This window comes from Schistocerca serialis, chromosome 3, assembly GCF_023864345.2.
Source record: "Schistocerca serialis cubense isolate TAMUIC-IGC-003099 chromosome 3, iqSchSeri2.2, whole genome shotgun sequence".
In the NCBI taxonomy this organism is placed as follows: domain Eukaryota; kingdom Metazoa; phylum Arthropoda; class Insecta; order Orthoptera; family Acrididae; genus Schistocerca; species Schistocerca serialis.
Genome location: NC_064640.1, coordinates 130,173,172 through 130,193,771, shown reverse-complemented (window position 1 = coordinate 130,193,771; position 20,600 = coordinate 130,173,172). Strand labels below are relative to the sequence as shown.

The 20,600-nt window shown below is 37.7% G+C and overlaps 1 protein-coding gene across 5 annotated transcripts in view; it reads right to left on the bottom strand.

Annotated features, from left to right (window-relative positions):
• The window catches only part of LOC126469828 (probable 28S ribosomal protein S6, mitochondrial), a 525,346-nt gene that overhangs the window by 489,182 nt on the left and 15,564 nt on the right, over positions 1 to 20,600 (bottom strand). For all 5 annotated transcript variants that reach the window (XM_050097117.1, XM_050097120.1, XM_050097121.1 and 2 more), the window contains exon 4: positions 17,590 to 17,689. In XM_050097117.1, coding sequence (XP_049953074.1) covers positions 17,593 to 17,689 — 97 coding nt within the window. In that variant the 3' untranslated portion in view covers positions 17,590 to 17,592. The remainder of the gene's footprint in view (positions 1 to 17,589; positions 17,690 to 20,600) is intronic.

The window sequence follows — 20,600 nt, the reverse complement described above, 5'->3', positions numbered from 1 at the left end:
GTCTCATCAATTTTTACTTCATCCCAAGTTCCTTTACATTACTGACATGGTTAAAATCTCTTCTGATAGTAATATCTCGCCTGTGGAAACTATACATTATTGTACTGAGGTTTTCCTTCAAGTTATCCGTTACTTCTGAAGGTGTGTCTTGTGACTGGTTGAAATATTCAATTAAAACTACTAGTTTTTTTTATTAAAGTTAATTTTGCTCCATTATTATTATTATTATTATTATTATTATTATTATTATTATTAAACAGTGGCATGTGAACAGTAATGAAGAATTCTCAGATCACCAACATTTTATTATTCTTAAATGTTTCAGAAGCCAGAGCCATTCCTTATCAGTGGGCTAAGGACAGAAGACACTGACACTGAGTTTCCAGGTTCCAATCAATTTTATTATGACAGCCAATGGAAGTGAACCTCAATGGTTTCTATCAAACAGCATCATTGCAACTAGCCTCAGAAACCATGTACACAGGTTTTATCCAAAATCCTGGCCACCGGCTGCTAGAGGTGATCACTTAATTCAACAATTAACTTTCACAATTAAGTCCTGCTTCCACATAAGCTGCAGACAGCAGCAGTCTGTACAGTTCTCTAACATCTGAACAGTGCACTGACATGACAAAAGTCATGGGATAGTGATGTGCACATATACAGATGGCAGTAGTATCGCGTACACAAGGTATGAAAGGGTGAAGTAGTCATTTGCACTCAGGTGATTCATATGAAAAGGTTCCGATGTGATTGTAGCCACGCGACAAGACTTAACAGACGCTGAACGTGGAATGGTAGTTGGAGTTAGGTTCATGGGACATTCCATTTTGGAAATCGTTAGAGACTTCAATAGTCTGAAATCCACAGAATCAAGACTGTGTCAAGACTTCCAAATTTCATGCATTACCTATCACCACAGACAACGCAGTGGCCGATGGGCTTCACTTCACGACCATGAGCAGCAAGATATGTGTAGAGCTGTCAGTGTTAACAGATGAGCCACACTGTGTGAAATAAACACAGAAATCAATGTGGGATGCGCGAAGAATGTATCCGTTAGGGCAGCACGGCCAAATTTGGCGTTAATGGGCTACGGCAGCAGACTGCCTTAGCTAAGGCAGCAGACTGATGCAAGTGCCTTTGCTAACAGCACATCGCCTGCAGTGCCTCTCCTGGGCTCATTACCATATTTGTTGGACCCAAGATGACTGGAAAGCCATAGCCTGGTCAGATGAGTCCCGAGTGCAGTTGGTACGAGCTGATGGCAGGGTTCAAGTGTGGTGCAGACCCCATGAAGCTATGGACCCAATTTGTCAGCAAGACACTGTGCAAGCTGGTGGTGGCTCCATAATTGGCTATGTTTACATGGAACGAACCAAACATTGACTGGAAATGGTTATTTTCATCTACTTGGAGACCATTTGCAGCCATTCAGAGACTTCATGTTCCCAAACAACGATGGAATTTTTATGGATGACAATGCGCCATGTCACCGGCCCACAACTGTTTGCGATTGGTTTGAAGAAAATTCTGAACAATCTGAGAAAATGGTTTGGCCACCCAGATCACCCGATTTAAATCCCATCAAACATTTATGGGACATCATCGAGGGATCAGTTCTGTGCACAAAATCCTGCACTAGCTGCACTTTGGCTACAAAGGCAGGATGGCTCAATATTACTGCAGGGGATTTCCAGTAACTTTGTGAGTCCATGCCATGTTGAGTTGCTGCACTACATTGGGCAAAAGGACGACCAACACAATATTTGGGTGTACCCCATGACTTTTATCACCTCAGTGTATGCTATTGTGTATGTCAGTGATCTAGCAGTAAATGGAGTGTAGTATTAAACTTTCAAACCCAGTTTTTGAGACTGTTCATTCTTTAATGTTTTTGTGATGCAGTAGATCTGTTTGGAGTATCTCACTAAAGCAATGATATAATTTACTTAACTTTTCGGCATGCTAACACTTCTGTCCAAAAACATTTTTGCAACAAAGGAAATTACTAGCTATCCATCTTGAGACAAGTTATGCACCAGAGCTGTTTGGGACATCCATCGACAATGTCATGCTCTTTGCATCACAGTAAATGCCTCTGATTCCTGCTTTTTTGTTGAGTGATTGTCTATGGAAAATCTATACTATAAACAGAATGAAGACTGTGGAGTGGAACACATGCAATAGAAATGATAATACATCATTAACGTTTGAGGTGCATGATTGAGTTCTTAAAGAAGTGGTATACCAGTATTTCAAAAGTGGTATACCAGTATTTTCCCAGAACTGGAAGTTACCTCATGTGGAAATATCCAAGAACTTAGTGGCTGCTAATACCACCAATGTGACAACTTTTTATACAGGGCATGGCAGGAGAGATCTTAAAGTATAAAATCAGTTGTCAGATTCAACTTTACCTGAAATTCTAATGAATTACAGATTAACCATTATTAGCTTATATTGTAAATAACTGCGAAAGAAGCTTACCGCAAATGTCACAATGCAGTGAGATATTGTGCAATTTTTATGTTGAAACAGACTGTGTTCAAGTGCAATTTTGCATCATATATGAGTACCAGTTTAGATCATCTGTGCCAGTGAGGAAACATGGTGGCAGGAGAAAATGTATATTTCAACCTAATTAAAAATTATCTGATGCCACACAGTAATCAATCAAAATGCACATAAAACAAAGAGACAGGTAATTACATCAGTTGTTGCAGATATGAGCTAATTTCCACATTTTTTACTGCTTAATCTACTGAAAAGAAGTGATATAAATCAGCCTATTAATTGCTTTTGTAATTTTTATCACACCTTGTTTGTAATTGTCAAAGGAAATCAAAATTCTTGTCACTGATGTTATCGTAAGACTTTATTTTAGCAAACTAGTTTTTACACATGAATCTTCATCTATACTCCACACAATCGCTTTGAAGCACATGGCAGTAGGTACTTTTCATTGTATCGTACATTAAGGTTTCTTCCTGTTTCATTCGTAGATAGAGCATGGGAGGAATGCCTGCTTGTAAACTTCTGTACGAGCTGATAGTTATTTAATTTCATCTGCATAATATCTTAGGGGAGTTTCAGAACATTCATAATTTCTACTCTGAAAGATGGTAGGTAAAGTTTTCTATGCATGGTTTGTAAGAGACCTTTCTTTTTCAAGCGTTTGTCAGTTATGATTTTTCAACAATTGTGTTACACACTCTTCGCAGTCAAATGAGTTGACACAAGGTATAGCAATGTACAATCAGATAAAAATACGTATTTTAGATTAAAGAAACACACTTGGTTTTGCAAAAAGCAGATACCTATGACTATGCCTAGCAGATACTGAATTGAGGTAGCCAGAAGACTTATGAATCATACTGGAAATTGAATGTTACAGTAGGAAAATACTTAGTATAGCACTTAGCTATTCTACTAGTTACTGTACCCAGTAACATGCAGCTAAGAAGAGTCCTCAAACTATAAAAACGAAGAACTTTTCATCTGTCTGCATTATTTCAACAGTTAAATTGACACAACAGTTGATGAAATCCACAGGACACTCAACATTCACAGTAGTTAGGAATTTATTCAGTATGTCATTAGTGGACTAACTGAAATTAATATTAGCATTCCCAATCTAAATCTACATCTAAACTCCACAAGCCTCCTTAAGATGTGTGGCTGAGGGTACTTTGTGTACCAGTGTCACTTCCCCCTTTTCCTGTTCCTGTTGCGTACAGTTTGTGGGAAGATAAATTGGTGGTATGCCTCCGTGTGGACTTGAATCTCTCCAATTTTATCTTGATGGATTTTTCGCGATATATACATAGGAGACAGCAATATGCTGACTGACTCTTCTAAGAATGTATGCTCTCAGTACTTTAACAGCAGACAATACTGTGATGCAGAAAGCCTCACTTGCAGCATCTGCCACTGAAGTTGGCTGAGCATCTCCATGATGTTTCCACACTTGCTAAATGAATATGTAATGAAACATACTGCTCTTCTTTCATTGTGGTAATGGTCATGATGATGATGATGATGATGATGATGATGATGAATGGTTTTTGGGGCGCTCAACTGCGCGGTCATCAGACCCCGTACAAAGTCCCAATTTTTACACAGTCTGATCTAGCCACTGTCATGAAAGATGATGATGATGATGAAATGATGAGGACAACACAAGGACCCAGTTCCTGGGCAGAGAAAATCCCCAACCCAGCTGGGAATCGAACCCGGGACCCCGTCATTCAGAGGCAGCAACGCTAGCCGCTAGACCACAAACTGCAGATGCCCTTCTTTGGGTCTCCTCTGTTTCCTCTATCAGTCCAATCTGGTACGGGTTGCATACTGATGAGCAATATTGCAGTATTGGTCAAACCAGAGTTATGTAAGCTACTTCCTTTGTTGCTGGACATTTCCTGAGGATTTTTCCAGTGACTCTCATTCTGGCATCTACCTTATGTGTGATTAATTTTATCGTCACTTCCACTTCAAATTGCTCTGTAGCACTCTCCTAGGCTTTTAATGGAAGTAACTGCTTCCAGTGACTGTTCTCCAGTTTTGTAATCACACAATAAAGGATCTTTCTGTCTATGTATTCACAATATGTTACATTTGTTGATGTCGAGGACCAATTTTCTACCATCGTGACTTTTTACACAAGAGTGTCATCTGTGAAAAGCCTCATGGAACTTCCAACATTATATACTAGGTCATTTATATATATTGTGAAAAGCAGTGGTCCTATAACACTGCTTTAGGGCACATCCAAAGTGCTTTTAGGTCTGAAGACTTCTCCCATTCGGAATGACATGATGTGTTCTATTAGTTAGTATTTTATTCATTTGGCAACAGTGTGGAACAGTATTAAATGCCTTCCAGAAGTTGAGGAACACGGCATCTACCTGGACATCTGTGTCTACTGTTTTCTGGGTCTCTTGGATGAACAAAGCAACTTGGGTTTCACTCGATCATTTTTGGAACCCATGTTGGTTGCTATAGAGGAGACTTTGGTTCCCAGAAATTTCACTTGTAGATGGAGTATGTTAGCAGTCAGTTCTAAGAATTACACCTCCTTGATAATTCTATGTAAATGTTCTGATAATCTACAAGACATTATTAATGTGAAACTATCAGAAACTAAATTAAGAATAAACTGAGCCTGCTGTGGGTTGCTGTATAGAAACCACAGGCCTTGTTCAGTTTGGTAAACCACTACCTCTTAATTTATGATGTAGGTTGCCATCAATGCATCTGAACATTATGTCTAGCCAGCTTTAGCCTCTTTTCTTATTTTGACACTCTTTCTTTTTTATGTTTGACTATCCCTCATCTCTGAGGACTGGACAACAATGGGCTATACTTAGCAGCACAAGACTTCTGGATCTGCTCAATTAAAATAGATTGGCTATGGGAAGACATTCTCACTGCTGTCAATGTAGTCAAGATATGGCAACATCCCACAAAAATTTAGAAACCCAATTGTCATTTCCTGTAGCGAACCTGATTTACCCAGACAAATTCATTTGAAATTTTGTTTGTTAACAATCTGTACTAATAATAAAACTGTAAAACAGTAAAACAGTCATGTCTAACTGTCTGAACACACTTGTTTCCAAAACTATTAACTATACAAATTTTCGTGGGGTAACTTGAATGTAGCTTCGGGCACTTCTATCAAAATCAGATCACAGAAAAAAAAAAAGATATTGTAATTTAAAATTTTATCCAAAACCATCACATCTGTCCATTTGAACACGCCAATTTCTGAAAGTACTGGACAAATTTTCATGAGTTTTTCACAGGTGACTTGAGCATAGCTTGGGCAACATATAGGCTTTCTTTCATCAAAATCAGATCACAGAAAAACAAAAGATATCATAATTTAACATTTTACATAAAATTGTTGACTCAGCTTAGTAGTACATCATAGATGGCACTGTTAGTTTTTTTTAAACTTAGTGACAGACGCATTGTTGGAAGTTTATGTCAGTGACAGACTTAAGCACTGCAATCTGATCTTTATGAATAAAAGCTAACAGAGAATTTACTCTGTTAGGATATATAGATTTACTGATTTGGCTTTGTGAATTAAAAACTCAATGATATTGCCTTATTTTCTTTGGTAGTTTTATTTGTATTTGACATCTTTCTTAGAGAGGGTTTTTTACTGCCCCGGTTAGCTGAGTGGTCAGTGTGACAGACTGTCAATCCTCAGGGCCCGGGTTCGATTCCCGGATGGGTTGGAGATTTTCTCCGCTCAGGGACTGGGTGTTGTGTTGTCCTAATCATCATCATTTTATCCCCATCGATGCGCAAGTCACCAAAGTGGCATCAAATCGAAAGACTTGCACCTGGCGAACGGTCTACCCAACGGGAGGCCCTAGTCACATGACATTTACATTTACCACAGTGGTAGAAGTATTTTCCGAAGTTTACGTCAGTGGCAGAATTAAGCACTGCAGTCTAATCTTTATGAATACAAACAAATATTGAATTTACTTGTCTAGGATGTACGGATTTACTGATTTCACTTTATATATTAAAAACTTGATGACACTGCTTTGTTTTGTTTGATAGGTTTTATTTATATTTTTTGCTAGAAAAAATGAATTTATTAACTTTGCTCTGTGATTTGGGTGCCTACTCATTACATTTTCATTGCTACGAAAAAATGCCTAGAAAACAGTCAAGTCTCTCTGAATGCCTCAGAACAGCTAAAAGACTGAGGACTATTTGGTCTCAAGAACTCAATGAAGACCCTGAGGCATGACTTTCTGCGGCTCGAGAACATCAGGCTTTAAACTGCTTTGGAAACTCCTTCTGAAATTGAGGCACAACATAACTCTGGTTGAGAGCATAAGGCATTTTTCGCTCCTCAAAACCCTTCACTCAGTGAGCTTATATGATGCCATGACCCTAAACAAAGCAAACGGCCAGATGCTGTGTGGTGTGGGCACAGGTCTTAGGGTCAGCCAGTTGCTGTTCGCATGGTCAGCTCTACATAGCTCTCTCCTCTGTCAGTGAAGCAAACAATTTCTTTGTTCGTGGCCCCACTCATACTACTCCAAATTTCATATACAAAGAAGCTTTACAAATCAAAAACAAATTCCATGCATTTGAAGTCTTGAGCACAACTATAAATAAATACCTGGACAACACTGGATTTCTCAGCTAGTTCACAAATAAGATTTGAAACTGAGCCTATAAATTTTAAATTTCTGACTCTAGGAAGATGGTCACATATGCACATTTCAACTGACTTTAAATCTCAGTTTATGAGCTATCTGCCTTAACCACCATTGCAGTAAAATGAGTATCTGCAACAGCAGTATCCTGTTAGGCATGTGGTACAATGTTTTCTCCACATATGATGGGTACTGTAATAGTCACTTCAAATATTGCTGCAGAAGCAATATACTTAAGTCAGATATTTTCTCTTTCTGTAATCAAGCTGCAAAACGACCGAATGGAATTCAGTAACGAAATCATAGAAAAGAATCTTTTGTGTTATTATTGCTGCTGTTGCATAAACTGAATATCATCTTTTGGAAACCATCAACCTTTTGCTTAAATGTAATGAAATTCATATATTGTTAGTATATTATTCTTATTATAATTTCATTATTTTTTCCATATACTGGAGCCACCTCACATTGGTTGTCTAACAGCAGAAATAGCTGCCAGTGAACTGCTAGACTGTTGCCAGTTTTACAAAAAGCTGTCAACAGAAATGAGCCTCCTCAATTTGTAGCCAACTTACCATTGCCTCTAGTGTTGGAAATTAAGTGTACATTATGGTATAAAAGGAATGTGTTCCACATAATGAGACATATTTGAGAAGCAGGGGCTATCTGCTTATATTTAAATACTGCCACCCCGGAACAAAGTAGAATGAATGCAGTGCTCTCTACCAACTGTTTACAATGTCACAGAAGTCATTGTTTAGATTCAATGGTTATTTGACACAGGGTGAAAGTAAAAAACAATGGCTTCAAAAATTGTTGTTCAAACAAGTTGTGAAATACGGGTGGTAATCTGATTTTTGCATGCAAAAGAAACTACAGACCAAATTCATCCAAAGTTCTGACTACTTTATAGGTCTACAATAATGAATGAAGAAAAGATAAGACAATGGAACTAAGACTTAAAAAGTGGTGGTAAAAATGTGGATCATGAATAGCAGATTGACAGGTTCAGTATCTAGACCGATGAAATCATTCAACACGTGAGCCAAATACTGCAGTTTGATTGATGGGTCACAATTGGTGCTCTGCCTGATGAGTATCCTTGTGTTGCACACACTCCTGTTTACGAGACTGTCAAGGGACTGCCTCAGATATTGCAAATTGCGTGCAGGATTAGTACCAAAGATGTTTAACCGACACAAAGGTCAAAGCATATCACGAGGGCAGGTGTTTTTGGAACACTATTGACAAGATGCAGATGATTTGTTTTCCACACAGTTGTGGGTAACAATATATGGATATCCTAAACCATTGCATAGTTGAAACAACAGGCAATGGAGTGGTGCCATTCAGCTTCACCAAAGCCAAAACACTTAAAGTAATCCGCTTACTCAAGAAATTATGGATAGTGTTTTTGGGATGAAAAGGACACTTCTTTGGTTGATTTCATATAACATGGGTTAATAGTTGTTGACACGTATTGCGAAGTGCTCACAAAGTTGAGATGTGCCATCAAAGATTGATGGCGTGGGAAACTGCCATCTGAGATAGGCCTTCTCCTTGATGAATGTGCACACACTGTCCTTATAACGGTAAAGATCCGGCATTTATGTTGGGGACTTTTCAAACAACCACTCTACAGTTCTGACCCACATCCAGCAATTACTAGCTCTTCTTGCACTTGGAACAATTGTTTGAAGATGATGAGGATCTCAAGATGGATATTGTCAACTGGTTCAATTTCCAGGCAAAGAACTTCTATGCAGAGGAGATGAAGATTATTGTGGAAGACGTCAGAGACACTGGACTGTCAAAAGAAAGGAATGCGTGTCATAAGGAAAAATCAGAGAATCAAAATGGGAGTTGAACCTGCAGCCCAATCAGCAGAAATTAATGATGTTATCCATTTAACTGAAAAGACCACCATCGGTAGCTATGCAGAGTATTTTTCGACAGTGACACTATATTCTGTTTACAGTTTTTTTTTTTTTAAAGAATATACAGGTCTAGAATAGTGACAGGACCAGTTTTCCATAATATTCCAAGTGATTTTTCCTCTTTAGAGTGGCCTCAAAATAAACTGAAATTGAAATGAGGTGACTTTAACCTTTGGAGATGACTAGTGACCTTGATATCAAAATAAATTGTGCAATTCACAGTCTTGGAAACATTTTAATTTTACTATATTTCAACAGATGACAAGTTTTGGAATTCCAGCAACTTGCACATCCTTGATGTCCTCACCTTATAAGATATGCTTCTAAAATATGATCAGTTCTATAATTTATAAAGTGAAAATGTGACATGCTTCATTTTGTTGTGGCAGTATCATACAGGACTTCACCTCTGGCCATAATTTCCTGTGTCCAGTTTTGGTGTTGTTAAGTGTACATGGTCACTCAACCACAGATAGTCCATCTATAAAGGTTATGTTGGATTATGATTTTATTGCCATCTTTTAGTTGTTGTTGTTGTTGTCTTCAGTCTGAATACTGGTTTGTTGCAGCTCTCCATGCTACCCTATACTGTCCGAGGTTCTTCATCCCCAATAACTACTGCAACATACATCCTTCTTAAACTGCTTACTGGGTCTCCCTCTACGATTTTTACTCCCCAAACTTTTGTCCAATTCTAAACTGGTGATCCCTTGATGTCACAGAATGTGTCCTATCAACCAATCCCATCCTTTGGTCAAGTTGTGCTACAAATTTCTTTTCTCATCAACTCCATTCAGTACCTCCTTAGTTACATGATTGACCCATCTAATCTTCAACATTCTTCTGCAGCACCACATTTCAAAAGCTTCTATCTCTTTTTGTCTAAAGTGTTTATCGAACATGTTTCATTTCCATACATGGATGCACTCCAGACAAATACCTTTGGAAAAGTCTTTCTAACACTTAAATCTATATTCAATGTTAACACATTTCTCTTCTTCAGGAATGCTTTTCTCACCACTGCCAGTCTATCTTTTATATCCTCTCTACTTCTGACATCATCAGTTACTTTGCTGCACAGGTAGCAAAACTCATCTACTACTTTAAGCGTCCCATTTCCTAATCTAATCCTATTAGCATCATCTGATTTAATTCAACTACTCTCCTTTATCCATTTCGCTTTTGTTGATGTTTACCGTATTTACTCAAATCAAAGCCGCACTCGAATCTAAGACGCACCTGAAAAATGAGACTCGAAATCAAGGGAAAAATAATTTCCAGAAACTAAGCTGCACCTGAAATTTGAGACTCGAAATTCAAGGGGAGAGAAATGTTTTAGACCGCACCTCCAAATTGAAGCAAAGTTGGTCCATTGTAACATGATACACAACTGAAGTCGGAGGGATGAAGATACAGCTACAGTAGTTTGGCTCGAGTCATAAGTTTAACAGTTAAGCTTTACCAAGCAGCCATTGCTATGTGGCAGGCGCTCCGTCCGTATTTATACGGGTACCCTTCCTTTTTGACGTGCTTTGTCTGGTTAGAATCGGTTGCTTATTTTGATCTGATAAGTGCCGTTTTCTTTGTTATAGGTTTTTACATCACTCTAAGCGGAAAATGCATTATTGTACTGTGTCATGCATTGTTTGTTTACGACCTGTCGCTGCTCGTGGCACTGCTTGCTTTCTTTGATAATGAGCAACAAGCACCAAATAATAAACTGCGTATTATAGATGATGTTCTGAACGAGAGTTTAGAGAAAATTTTTCTCCATTTGAAAATCTTTGGAGACGCCTCTTTAGTACATTACATTCTTCACAGAAATCAGATTCATCTTAGATTTAAAAATCTAGTCAATTGCCATGCTTCATTTCTGACTGTATCACTATACAGCATAAGAATAATATAAATATAAACATGACTTGATATGTATATTCTTCTGCTTTTGCTGTTGTCTCGCTCTAGTTTCGTAGTTTATTAGGCAGGCAGGATTTAAATGAGATAGCAGCAAACACGAAAGAATACATGGCATAATGTTTACATTCTTCTACCCTTTCTTTTAATTTATTTACTGACACAGAGGTTTGGTGTGTCAGTACTTATCTTTGTGCCTGGAAAGCATGCCTGTATAGTGCTACATATATTCGATGGCAGAAGTTAGTTGTAGCGGCACCTACCAACATTTTTCAGAACTTCCGCTTACTTTGCACTCGATTCTAAGCCACAGGCGGTTTTCTGCATTACAAAAACCAGAAAAAAAGTGCGGCTTAGATTCGAGTAAATACGTATTACATCCTCCTTTCACGGCACTATCCATTCCATTTAACTGCTTTCCCAAGACCTTTGCTCTCCCTGAGAGAATTATAAAGTCAGCAGGAAACCTCAAAGTTTTTATTTCTTCTCCCTAAAATTTAACTGCTACTCCACATTTTTCTTTGGTTTCTTTTACTGTTTGTTCAATGTACAGATTGAAAACACTGAGGATAGGCTAAAACACTTTTAGCGGTTCCACCTGCTTTTTTTTCTTTGTTTGTTGATTGTCCTTGGTGTTGACGTACTGTGTCGTTACACTGGCTGAAAAATGGGATCTGCAATTTGGATGCTGACTACGGTAAATAATGTAGCTGACAGAGGCACAGTTCCTTTTCACTGACTTTTACTTTCACTTTGCACTATCCCCCAATAACACACAGTTATATATGTATAGCCAGTGCACTACTGTTTAAACTTTCCATAAGCCTCATTAATAGTTTGCAGGCGAACCTCCACATACTGCTACAATAGTTTACTGTTGAACATCTACGAGCAGTAAAAACATAACCACATAATTCACACAGTTCTTGAAGAATAAATAGGTTCATATGGAAAGCAGACACTGTCATTGTTTTTACACACAGTCTAACTGTTTAACACTTATTCTACAGTTAAGTTGAAGCATTGTTGTCATTCTAACCAACACAGGTTTCTCATCTGAAACTCAGCTGTGGACTGACTGTCTCGTGACCAAAAATGAGGCCCTTATATATCATCACCATAATAGGTACTGAAACTACACATTGTTTAAAGTTAAATTTACAGAAATTGCAATTAAAACTTAACTCATTAAATTAACTGAATACATCAAAAGATTCATTTCTTTTAACAGTTTCTCCTACTACAGGGGTTAAGCCGAACTGTTTAAATCATGAAGACAACAAATATAGTTACACAAACAATACTTTTGATAAAACTGTTAATTACTTTGGAATTAATTCAGGGCTGGATTTGCTAATATGTTTTTGAAGAGAGCCAAATAGATACTTTAAGATTACTCGCATTTTGTCTTCCAAATGTTACATTCATAATTGATATTTGTTTATACGTCAACAATAGAATTTAAGTCACAAAACAATTACTGATTTTTCCCTATAATGAAAGATACTAACTAGGAATAGTCAAAATTAGATCTGGTGTTATATTCTTTAAGACTAAGGGCCAACATTTCTCTTTTATGAAAATGCAATTTTATTCGCTTATGTTAATGGTAACTAGTTAAAAGTGGAAAAATGAATTTAAGTAGGCAGATGGCAAAAAAAGAGGGTAATTAAAATTATCCCAGCTTGCTTTGTTACACCCTGTCTCATTGTCTTCTCAACTACTGGTTCCCTTTCATGCCCCTTGACTATTATAACTGCAGTCTGGTTTCTGGACAAGCTGTAAACAGCCTTTTGCTCCCTGTATTTTATTCCTGTTACCTTCAGAATTTCAAAGAGAGCATTCCAGTCCATTTTTAGTATAAAAGGAAAAACTTGAACACTTACATGACCAATTACCAATAAAAGCATTAATGAAACAAATATACTGTGGTAATAAGAGAAATAATCCAGTGCTTGAATTTCGAAAACAGCAAAATGTGTGTCTCTACCTCTTTAAAAAAGAAGTAGCTTGATGTCAGTGATTCATGTTTTATGCTTGTTAATAAAAGAAAGCAAAATGAAATCTAGCTTAGCATTTGCCTAGGCAAGTTGGAAAAATCTCAAAATGATTAACGTCAAATTTACGTGTGTTCAACTAGATGTGTGTACCAGTTTGACAATGAAACCCTGTAACACCTTCGCAACGTCAAGAAAAGTTGATATATACGAACAAACTGAAAAATGGATGGAGACACAACAGTCTATGACAAGTCACTCACATAACAGCCACAGTGAATAATCCACGTGCTCCAGAGGATAATAAGAAAGATGATAAAAAAAAAAAGAAATGCAACAACCTCGAGACTTTGACTAAGTGAAACCCCTCTTTTACACAATTCCAGGAACTTGCAAAAAAATTGTGTGAATTGTGGGAAAATGTAAAAGACGGAAATAATATTTTAAATGGTAAAAGTCACATATAGGACCCCCCCCCCCCCCCCATCCACATTACATTTCCGTAGTTTATGTATATTATATGTACATAATATGCATGAAAATATTCATTGCAGATTTGTTTAATATCTAATAAATGTATTCTGAATTTGGTACTATGTTCAGCTGCTGATGTGACATTTCCCACCACTTCAACACAACAAGCTGTACTAAGAGTGACTCATTTTGGTGAGAGGCAGATGGCAGTAAACCATGAAACCACCATATTTAAGTGTTTGCAAAGCTAAAGCACTGTATTTGGCAATTTTCATATTTATATTTTCATACTACAAAAATATGCACTGCAAGTGTTACATTGGATTAAAGATCTCTCTAAAATGCATCCATTTGTCCTGCTACAATGTTGAGGAAAGTGACACCACTGGCTGTTTTAAATGTTATAATGGAAAGTGTGAAATATTGCAAAGAGCATTAAATATGGTGTGCAAACATAGAGATTAGGCTGCACTACTGATCAGTCTGTCACCACAGCCTTTAATTCATATTCACATTCATTGGCTTCACAAACTCACAACCAAATTGTCATGTTCAAAACTAAGATACACCTTGGGCTACATTACAGATCAGTCTGCCACCACTACCAAGATTCTGGGGGCTGTGGGTGGGTGGGTTACCAAATCTCTCTTTACCCTCTTACGTTGATGCTTTATAAAAGATAAATAAGCCATTTTGTTTATCACACTGACTTTTAATTTGAATGGTCTTACATAAATGTGGCATAATGAAAAAACAGGTTCAGCAGCCCCTACTTTTTAAGGAAAAAAATCTGAAATTGTAGATTGCTTTAATTTTTTGGTGAATTGTTACAATTTTCAGTTCATAAACACAATGAACAGCTCTGACATCTACATCTGCAGCAAAAATCAATTTTTTATTGTCCTCACTGCCGCATTTACATTTCTGATAGAAGGATCCCTATCACAATCGCTGTCACTGTCACTTTTTGCACTATCATCCTTTTCCTCTATATGAAAGTCCATAATATGTTAAACAGACATACTTTCAACAGTGACAAGATTGTCATCAATGTGTTGGAAATCTTGCACTGGATGCTCCAACTGCAGCTTTCCCATGATGAAGCACGTAGAGTTTCAGTGTCACATTTATTACTCACATCTGGTATGTCATATCCATTTCCTTCATCTCCTTGGATGAAACCTGCTTATCGAAAGCCGTTAGAGATGGTAGACTACTTAACCTCTGTCCATGACTTGGCATTATAGTGTGAAACATCTAAAATTGACACTTTAAATGAGCTGGGTCTTTACCAGCTCTCACCAAACTTAATGCCTCTTGCACACTGGCTTTCTAGTGATAAGTTTTGAAGGCATGGGTAATGGCAAAATCCAAGAGCTGCCATTTGTATAAATTTATATTTTTTGGTAGTGAAGGGTGATAGTGCATAAACAGGAGAATTTTCCTGTTATAGGTTCCCATTCTTGCATCAGAGCTATGCAACTGCTTCTTGTCTAGTTCCAACATCATCCATGCTTTGTTACTGAAAATTTAATTTGTGGGAAATGTTTTTCCATTTTTAAAACAATATGATTTTTTTTTTTATTTTCCAGTCACAAATGGTTTAATTTTTTTCAGAGCCATCAGTTTCTGTGCCTAGCATTACTGTAAGGCCAACTTCACTATTTTCCCCTCTGTGACAATTTTCCCCTTTAAAGGCAGTGTTTAGTTTGGAAAGACATTGAAAAAGAGATCAGCGTCACATTCCCTCAGTTTATACTGCTTTGTAAGTTCTTATAATCTACCACTCTGCCATTGACTAAAAGTTTTTCTGGTTACGCTGTTTCCTTCACCATCTGCATTTTTTGTACTCCACATTATACCACTTTCTGAACATATCAGTGCACCTTGTTACATGTAGAGAAGTCCTCAATTCCAAGTGCATTAGTCACCTTGAGTACCATTTAGCAAAACATCACACTGTTCATCAGGATGTTGGAGACACACACCTCCTGAAACCAATTCATAATTTCTTTGAGCTCAGCATATTTAGAATAACTGGCATATTCAATCCTTTTTGAATTTGGACCATGGTTACTTGCACTTTCCTAAACAGAGTCTTTGTTTTTGAAGATGATCTGCACCACAGACATAGGTACCACTAAAATCTGGGGTAATGCCACACACGTTCTGTGATGAATTTTAACTCTTTTGAGAATTTTTACTTCCTCTTCCAATGACAGTGTTTTCTTATCTCTTTTGGTAATATTTTCCATTTTAAAACTGGAAAGCATTAAATTTCTACTTGAGAGGAACAACTAACAACACAATACTTTGATTACTTATGCAAGACTTTAAACATCACACGGTACACACAGTCAACTCTTGGTATGGTGGTTGACAGGAGTAACTACGTCAACTGGGCTTTGTTGCTACAGCGAATGTAGTCAGTCTTAGCTAGCAGATGACACTGCATTAGTGCATATACAAACCATAGATGTAACTATAATATTACTAACAAATACTGGGAAGGGAACGTCCTCTGCATACGACCGTAATCATAGGGTGTAGTTAACACTAAACAATATAGATACAATAATGTCCAGCAGGAGATGAAGCACAAGTGTCACAACTTGATCTGACTTATACCAATTCAGATACACTGAGTAGAGCACCCAGGGCACAAGAAAGTTAACTGTATAATGTCTGTAAACACTATTTGAAAGTCAATGTCATTTTATGTCAATTACATCATTCGTATGTCCACGAATACTGTTTCTTAAAGCTTAAATTGTGGGAAAATTATAAGTATGTTACTGCAAAAAGGGTGTGGATTAGCTTTGTGAACATAAGAAAGCTGATACGAGCAATAAAAAAAGCGTTGTAAATGGAGTGAAAAACATTAAATCTGGGAACGTAAAAGTGGGGTTTATATAGTAGACATTGTGTACATTAGGAAACCATCAGGATAGCCAAGCATGTTAATGTGCTGCTTTCAGGATTAGGAGAGGCGAGCCTGGCCCGGATTGAATGGAACTCACGAATTAATGACGAGGGCTGGTGAACTGGCCAGCCTGGATGTAGTTTTTAGGTGATTTCCCACATTCAATTGGGTAAATGACAGCTGGTACCCATGTCCCACCTCAGATTTGCTACACAAACATTTAGAAAATGTTCTAACACTTGAATATATGACTTACTCTAGAAGCAGACAGATGGAGGCACACACATTCTAACCCCAGGAGAGTTATGGGATCAGGAAGGGCAGCCAGTCACCAACTGCCACTGAATTGTGAAAACCCGTATAACAACGCAGACCCCATACAGAAATGGGAAAGAGGCAAAGAGGAGGAGGAGGAGGAGGAGGAGGAAAAGGAAGGTGTACAGTACGATAGCAAGAAGCAAGGAATTTACATTATTTCAAAACACATAACTTTCAAGAAATAATGGTGTCTGTTCTTTTACACTACAATAGTCATGTGTGTGTGGCCATATATATACATGAAGAGAAATAATGACTTCAGTCACATGACGGAATTAAAACAATTCAATGATGACAAGTGAAAAGTTGTGCCACACTGGGACTTGAATCCAGACTTTCTGCCTTAACTGCTTCAGCAATCTGAGCACACTTCCTGTTCAACACAAACTCCCAACTTTTCTCACACTATTTCCATAGCCATAGCCCCCCCCCCCCCCATCCCCTTCCCCACAGTTCATTTTCCTTATTGCTCACAGCACCTTCCCTTATTGCTCACAGCACCTTCCTGCAAGAGGTGAGACCTCGGGTGCATCCACACTGAAGATATCATGAAATGCCATCAGGGTGTAGATATTACTATTATATGTGTGGTGTCTGTTCTTACACACACGTCCTAGGAAGACGGATAGGGGGGCGTTATGGAAGTAGTGTGTGACAAGTTGGAAATTTGGGCTGAATGGGAGGTGCTTGGATGGTCGAATCGGTTACAGTGACCACTCGCATAAAGTGAGAAATTCAGGTTCAAGTCCGAGTCCAGTACAAATTTTCATTTATTAATAACTTCAGAACATAACTGCCATAAATAACATGCAAGAAACATAAACAAAAATACTTACTCACTACTTGTTGAATGGATAGTAATCCAGAGACGTATTTGGTTTGAACTTTGGTTTTGCATCTTTTTTTGCTATTTCTAACAACTTCTGAACATCTTTCCTGCAAAAATGAGAAAGTATATGATGCAATTAGTGAAAAAATTGAATCTCTAGTTTTAACATACACAAGTGGAACACAAAGAGAGTCCTTAATGTCCCAGAAATTCAATGTGGTACATCACTGAAATCACAATCAAATATTACTACAGAAAAAAGGCTTATTAAAATAGCAGCCAGAAACACACTGCGGATAAAGGTTAGGCATTTATTTCTGCAGAACTGGGAAAAAAAGAACCATGTGATGAGGGATATAATGACACAGACAATAAGTGAGGCAAAATAACATGTGTCAACTTATGTAGTGAGCCAATTATAATATATTAAGCACAAGTTCTTTAATCAGCCATGGATTTAAGATATGAAAACTGATAATCCCTACTACATCTCCAATATTTTAAAAAATAAATCATGGTTTCAGTAACACCCTTAACCTCTTAGATTGTATCTAATTGTAGTGAAACAAATGCTAGGATTCCATCCTAATGACTAGCTCTTCACAAATTATAAGGACATCTCCATTTACATTACTTCAAACAGTTATTTCTTCTGTCTCTGACAACATGGATTTATTTCCATACTTCTAAAGAAAGTAAATGATGGTTTGAATGCCACTGTGTTTTATCAGTCATGATAGCATGCAGTTCACGCAGTTTTTTTTTATGGGAAAATGATCAGAAAAAGGGAGCAGGCATGAGTTTAAAGTGGGATATGAACCTCACTGAGATTTGGCATCTTTCACTGCCAAAGCTGCCTGTGAGAGAAAAATGCCCTACAATTTAAAGTATTTCAGTTACTATTTTAATACTTAACATCTGGAATTCAGTGTCTGATCAAAAGAATCTGGACACCTAAAAGTGGATATGGGTGTGGCTACCCTTCACCTTTGTAACAGTTTGAACTCTGCTGAGGACAGTTTCAATAAGGTGTCTGAATGTCTGTGGGGAAATGGCAGCCTACTCTTCCTCAAGAACCAAAACCAGAGAAAGTAGTGGTACTGGATGCTGGGGCCTGGAGCAAAGTCGACATTCTCACTCATCACCAAAGGAAGGAAAATTAGAGTGTAACCTCCTGTCAACAACAAGGTCCTTAGAGAGGGAGTACAAACTCAAATTACGAAAGGATAGGAAAGGAAATTTGTCGTGCCCTCTTCAAACAAATCATTTCAGCATTTGTCTGGAGTGATTTATGAAAATCACTAATTCATCCCAAAGGTGTTCCATTTGGTTCAGATCATGACCCTGTGCATGACAGTACATTTAAGGAATGTTATTTTCCACAAACCAGTGCCTCACAGATGCTGCTTTATGACAGACTGCATTGTCATGATGGTACAATCAGTCATCCCCTCTGAACTGGTCCTCTGCTGTATACAGTACACAATGCTGTAAAATGTGTTCATATATGTGTAAAAAATAAGGATGGCACACCCTAAACACGGAAAAAAATAATACAATAACACCACCTCCTCTACAATTCACTACTGGCACTACACATGACGGCAAGTAAAGTTCTCCAAGCATTCGCCAAACTCAAACTCTTTTAATAGGTTGGCGCAGGGTATAGCATGATTCATCACTCCAAATCACTCGTTTCACCATCCACTGTCCGATAGTGTCACTCTTTACACCACCTCATGCATCGCTTAGCACTGACTAAAGAAATATGTGGCTTGTGGGCAACTGCTTGACCATTGTATCCCATTCTTTTTCACTCATTATGCTAGATGGACTACTGGTAGCACTTTGGAACTCATGAGCGATTCCTTCTGCTGATTTCATGCAATTTTTTTACAACCACCCTATACAACAACACTCATCAGGTTCCTGTCCATCAGTACATTAGATCTGCCTGGTCTTTGTTTAGCTGTGGTTGTTCCTTCGCATTTCCACTTCACAATCACATTACCACCAATCAACTTGGCAATCGGAAATGTCACTGACGGATTTGTTACTCAGGTGACAGCTAATTGATAATCCATGTTTGGAGTTACTGAACTCCTTTGACCTGTCAATTCTCTGTTACTGCTTCTCTACTGACAGCACAATACCCCCAGTCTCCGTTTATACTGGTGGGTCAGTGATCAGAGAGTGTATTCCAAATGTCAGAGTATTAGTGACAGTGATAAGATGTTACAACAGGTTTACATAAATAGGTACAGCTGTACAAAATTTTGTTTTAAGAAATCAGAGACAAGCATAAAAGAAATATGAATGTGCAAGGCAAAGAAAGAAAAACAGGGAATATTAGGGTTCAATGTCCCATCAATAAAAAGGTCATTAGCAATGGAGCACAATCTCAGACTGAGAAAGAATTGGGAATGAAATGGTCATGTGTTTTCAAAGGAGCCATCCTGGCATTCACCTAATGAGATTTGGGGATTCACCTAATGAGATTTTGGGAAATCACAGAAAAACTAAATTTAGATGACTGAATGGCGATTTGAGCCATCATAATACCAAATATGAGTCCAGTTTATTCTCATTGGGCCAGCTCACCCTGTTCCAAGACATAGGAGCAAATTGACCACAATAAATATAGTAGTGGAAAAAATAAATACATAAAAGTAAATAAGTGACTAAAGATAATGCACCCTAATAAGAATATAAGGTTCAAATTATACATATTTTTCAGTCAAAGTGATCAGCAATGCTGAAATATCTCAGTTGTTAGGCAGTATTGAAAACAAACAACTCAACGACTGACTGCGAAATTCACAGCAGCTGTGGATCCATACACACAAAAGACTTGTTTCATTACCAACAATATAAACATTGATGCTTCATCATACGTACAGCTAAATCTATACTCTGTGAATAAGCATCATTTCCTGAACTGTATTTTTGGCTGAACTTAGCTTATTTATGGGGGGCCAAAGCAATATACAAAATGATTTACACAGGGTGGAGAGTCAG